A 3,585-nucleotide genomic window follows, 5' to 3' on the forward strand; every position below is an offset into this window, starting at 1 on the left:
CGCAGCTCGAAACGCAAACACGTCCCAGAGAAACGGAGTAACAAACCAGACGAACTCCACACTGCCCTCTAGCGGACTCTCCATTAAATGTAGTCACTTTGCTTTATATTAAATTATGGATTGAAAAATATTTAAAACAAACCAACATGAAGGATGAAGCACTTATGAAAGTGTGTAATCATCAGAAATATTAGATTTAGCAGTTTTAGTGTCTATAACACATCGAGATGAAGTGTTTATAGACGAAGTGTAACATGTTTGTAAAGAGAAAGCTGCATATAATCAAGGACAGTTGTTGAGGGTGAACTGCTGAAAGAAACCTTTCTGTAGGACAATAATTATGATCGTTATATTTTCTGTACATTTTCTAAATACATTTTCAGCCATTATGTGTGTATTATATAGTATAGTGTTATTTATGTGTGTATTGTATAGTATAGTGTTATTTATGTGTGTATTGTATAGTATAGTGTTATTTATGTGTGTATTGTATAGTATAGTGTTATTTATGTGTGTATTGTATAGTGTAGTGTTATTTATGTGTGTATTGTATAGTATAGTGTTATTTATATGTGTATTATATAGTATAGTGTTATTTATGTGTGTATTGTATAGTATAGTGTTATTTATGTGTGTATCGTATAGTATAGTGTTATTTATGTGTGTATTGTATAGTATAGTGTTATTTATGTGTGTATTGTATAGTATAGTGTTATTTATGTGTGTATTGTATAGTGTTATTTATGTGTGTATCGTATAGTATAGTGTTATTTATGTGTGTATTGTATAGTATAGTGTTATTTATGTGTGTATTGTATAGTGTTATTTATGTGTGTATCGTATAGTATAGTGTTATTTATGTGTGTATTGTATAGTGTTATTTATGTGTGTATTGTATAGTATAGTGTTATTTATGTGTGTATTGTATAGTGTTATTTATGTGTGTATTGTATAGTATAGTGTTATTTATGTGTGTATTGTATAGTGTAGTGTTATTTATGTGTGTATTGTATAGTATAGTGTTATTTATGTGTGTATTGTATAGTATAGTGTTATTTATGTGTGTATTGTATAGTGTTATTTATGTGTGTATTGTCTTGTATAATGTTATTGATGTCTGTACTTTTGAGAGTCACAAACAGAACTAAATCCCTTGTGTGTGTCCACAACAACACACGTGGCCAATAAACCTGCTTCTGATTCTGATTCAGATATTAAAGCATCAGGGTGTCACGTGTGTCGTGGACACGTGATCGCTAGATGGCAGTGTGATATTTATGATCCTCCTCTGAACACAAACACCACAGAAGAAGCAGCAGCTTCGGGAAGGTCGGACGGCAAGATGGCGGCTTCCGCAGTGCGAGCGATCGGATCTAATGTCAGTAAAAATCTGAGAGAAATCCGCCTTCATTTCTGTCAGACTTCAGCTGCAAGTCAGGGCGCGAGGTAAAGACTTTACCGGGGACTTTATTAACGTTATTCTGACCTTCATGAACCGTTTAAAGCTAGAGATCAGACTGGATAAGTACCGTTAGCTTTCAGACTGGACTTGTGTTTAGTCTTTATTTACATCATAAACACAAACAACAATAAAACTACATCATAAACACATAAACACATAAACACACAAACACATAAACACATAAACACATAAACACATAAACACCAACAACTCCAACTATTTACATTATAAATGAGTTTATTCAGTATTAACTGTAACAGGATATTTTCTGTATAAAAACAAACAAATCATTGAGAAATGTCTTTTTGTACGATGTGTAAAGTTTATTTCACTTCTGATGAGTAGAAACAAAGCAGCTGTTAGAATTATATATATAAATAATAAACAGTTATATGTTCAGGGTTATTAACATAGTGTTCATTATTTATACTATAACTAAACTACAGCCAGGGGAATTAAAGTTATTAAGTTAAGCCTACACACACACACACACACACACAGACATACACACATACAGACACACACACAGACATACACACACACACACACACACACACAGACATACACACATACAGACAGACACTCACACACATACAGACATGCACACATATATACACACATACAGACACACATACAGACACACACACAGACATACACACACACACACACACACAGACATACACACATACAGACAGACACTCACACACATACAGACATGCACACATATATACACACACACACATATACACACACATATACACACACACACATATACACACACACACATATATACACACACACATATATACACACACACATATACACACACAGACACTCAAACACATTATTCACCTTTGACCAAAACAACTAACTCACAGAATGTCCAGAGAACAGTGTAAAGGGATTTTATTGGAATACTAATTTTAATGGCCAGAATACATCTGAACTGGGTGAACAGTGTGTGTGTGGTTGTGTGTGGTTGTGTGTGCGCGTGCGTGCCTGCCTGTGTGTGTGTGCGTACAGGGATTTTGTACAGCAGCACTATGTGACCCTGAAGAACTTGAATCCTGACTTTCCCATCCTGATCAGAGAATGTTCTGGTGTTCAGCCTCGACTGTGGGCAAGATACGGTGAATTACTGTCATTCATCACTCAGCTCTGTACACACACACACACACACACACACACACACACACACACACACACACCTGTTTGCCTGGAAAGAGCAGATATATACACAATGTGGCTAAAAGTATGTGCACCCCAGACCACCACACCACTGTCTGTTCCTCTGTGAGGATGAAAGATGTGTGTGTGATGGGGTGCACATACTTTTGGCTGTATAGTGGGAATGGAATATATTCAGATATAAGAGCTACAGAAACCTGGCAGTTTGTCTGTTATTTAGAGTTTCTGATGAACAAATCTGTGGTCACTTTATTTAGATTTATTTTCTTTTGTAATTAAACCATGAACTTGACAATTTATTGTAACTGAAGCCTCATTCAGAAAGGACAAAGACTGGATCATGTCCAAATCCTTAGTCTAATCTAATCTAATCTAATCTAACTCAGATTTATTCTTCAGTGATGTTTAGAGAAAGAATCCAAACCTCAGCTTCATCCAGCTGTTTATACACTGAGTTTATACAGTGTGTGTTTGTGAGAGGAAGAGAGATGATTTTGAATGTAAATGAGATGTAATAAGTGCTGTGTGTGTGTGTGTGTGTGTGTGTGTGTGTGTGTGTGTGTGTTCACTGTTCCAGCGTTTGGTAAAGAGCAGAGTGTTCCTCTGGACAACATGAGCGCTGATCAGGTGGCTAAAGTTCTGGAGAACGCCGTCAAGGTGACATCCTGAGTCGTGTTCTTCAGCTTCCTCTAAAGTGGATGTGGACGTGTGTGTAAAACTGTAATTAAAGTTTAATAAAATGTCTCATTAAAGCGTCTTTATGATGTTCTAAAGCTTTAGTGTCTGCGTTTCATTCCGCCAACGCTAGAGGGCAGAAAACACACCGCTTTCTCTTTAAAGAGACTTTGAACACTAAGTAAAAAAAAAAAAAAACACGAACTGTTTCATTACAGACTTTTCCTACTTAAGTTCTACAGTCTGGGTTAGGATTAGGG

At 35.9% G+C, this 3,585-nt stretch overlaps 1 protein-coding gene across 1 annotated transcript; it reads left to right on the plus strand.

Annotated features, from left to right (window-relative positions):
• Positions 1–1,288: 1,288 nt before the first annotated feature.
• On the plus strand, positions 1,289–3,423 carry ndufa2 (NADH:ubiquinone oxidoreductase subunit A2). Its single transcript, XM_060890823.1, has 3 exons — positions 1,289–1,446; positions 2,486–2,592; positions 3,228–3,423. Exons 1-3 carry the CDS (start codon positions 1,343–1,345, stop codon positions 3,317–3,319), a joined length of 303 nt encoding a protein of 100 aa, XP_060746806.1. The 5' UTR covers positions 1,289–1,342; the 3' UTR covers positions 3,320–3,423.
• The last annotated feature ends 162 nt before the right edge of the window (positions 3,424–3,585 follow it).

This window comes from Tachysurus vachellii, chromosome 17, assembly GCF_030014155.1.
Source record: "Tachysurus vachellii isolate PV-2020 chromosome 17, HZAU_Pvac_v1, whole genome shotgun sequence".
In the NCBI taxonomy this organism is placed as follows: Eukaryota; Metazoa; Chordata; class Actinopteri; order Siluriformes; family Bagridae; genus Tachysurus; species Tachysurus vachellii.

Coding starts and splice junctions, on each gene's coding strand:
- ndufa2 (XM_060890823.1), top strand. CDS start 1,343: ATGGCGGCTTCCGCAGTGCGAGCGATCGGATCTAATGTCAGTAAAAAT. Junction 1,447..2,485: donor GCTGCAAGTCAGGGCGCGAG/GTAAAGACTTTA, acceptor GTGTGCGTACAG/GGATTTTGTACAGCAGCACT. Junction 2,593..3,227: donor TCGACTGTGGGCAAGATACG/GTGAATTACTGT, acceptor TCACTGTTCCAG/CGTTTGGTAAAGAGCAGAGT.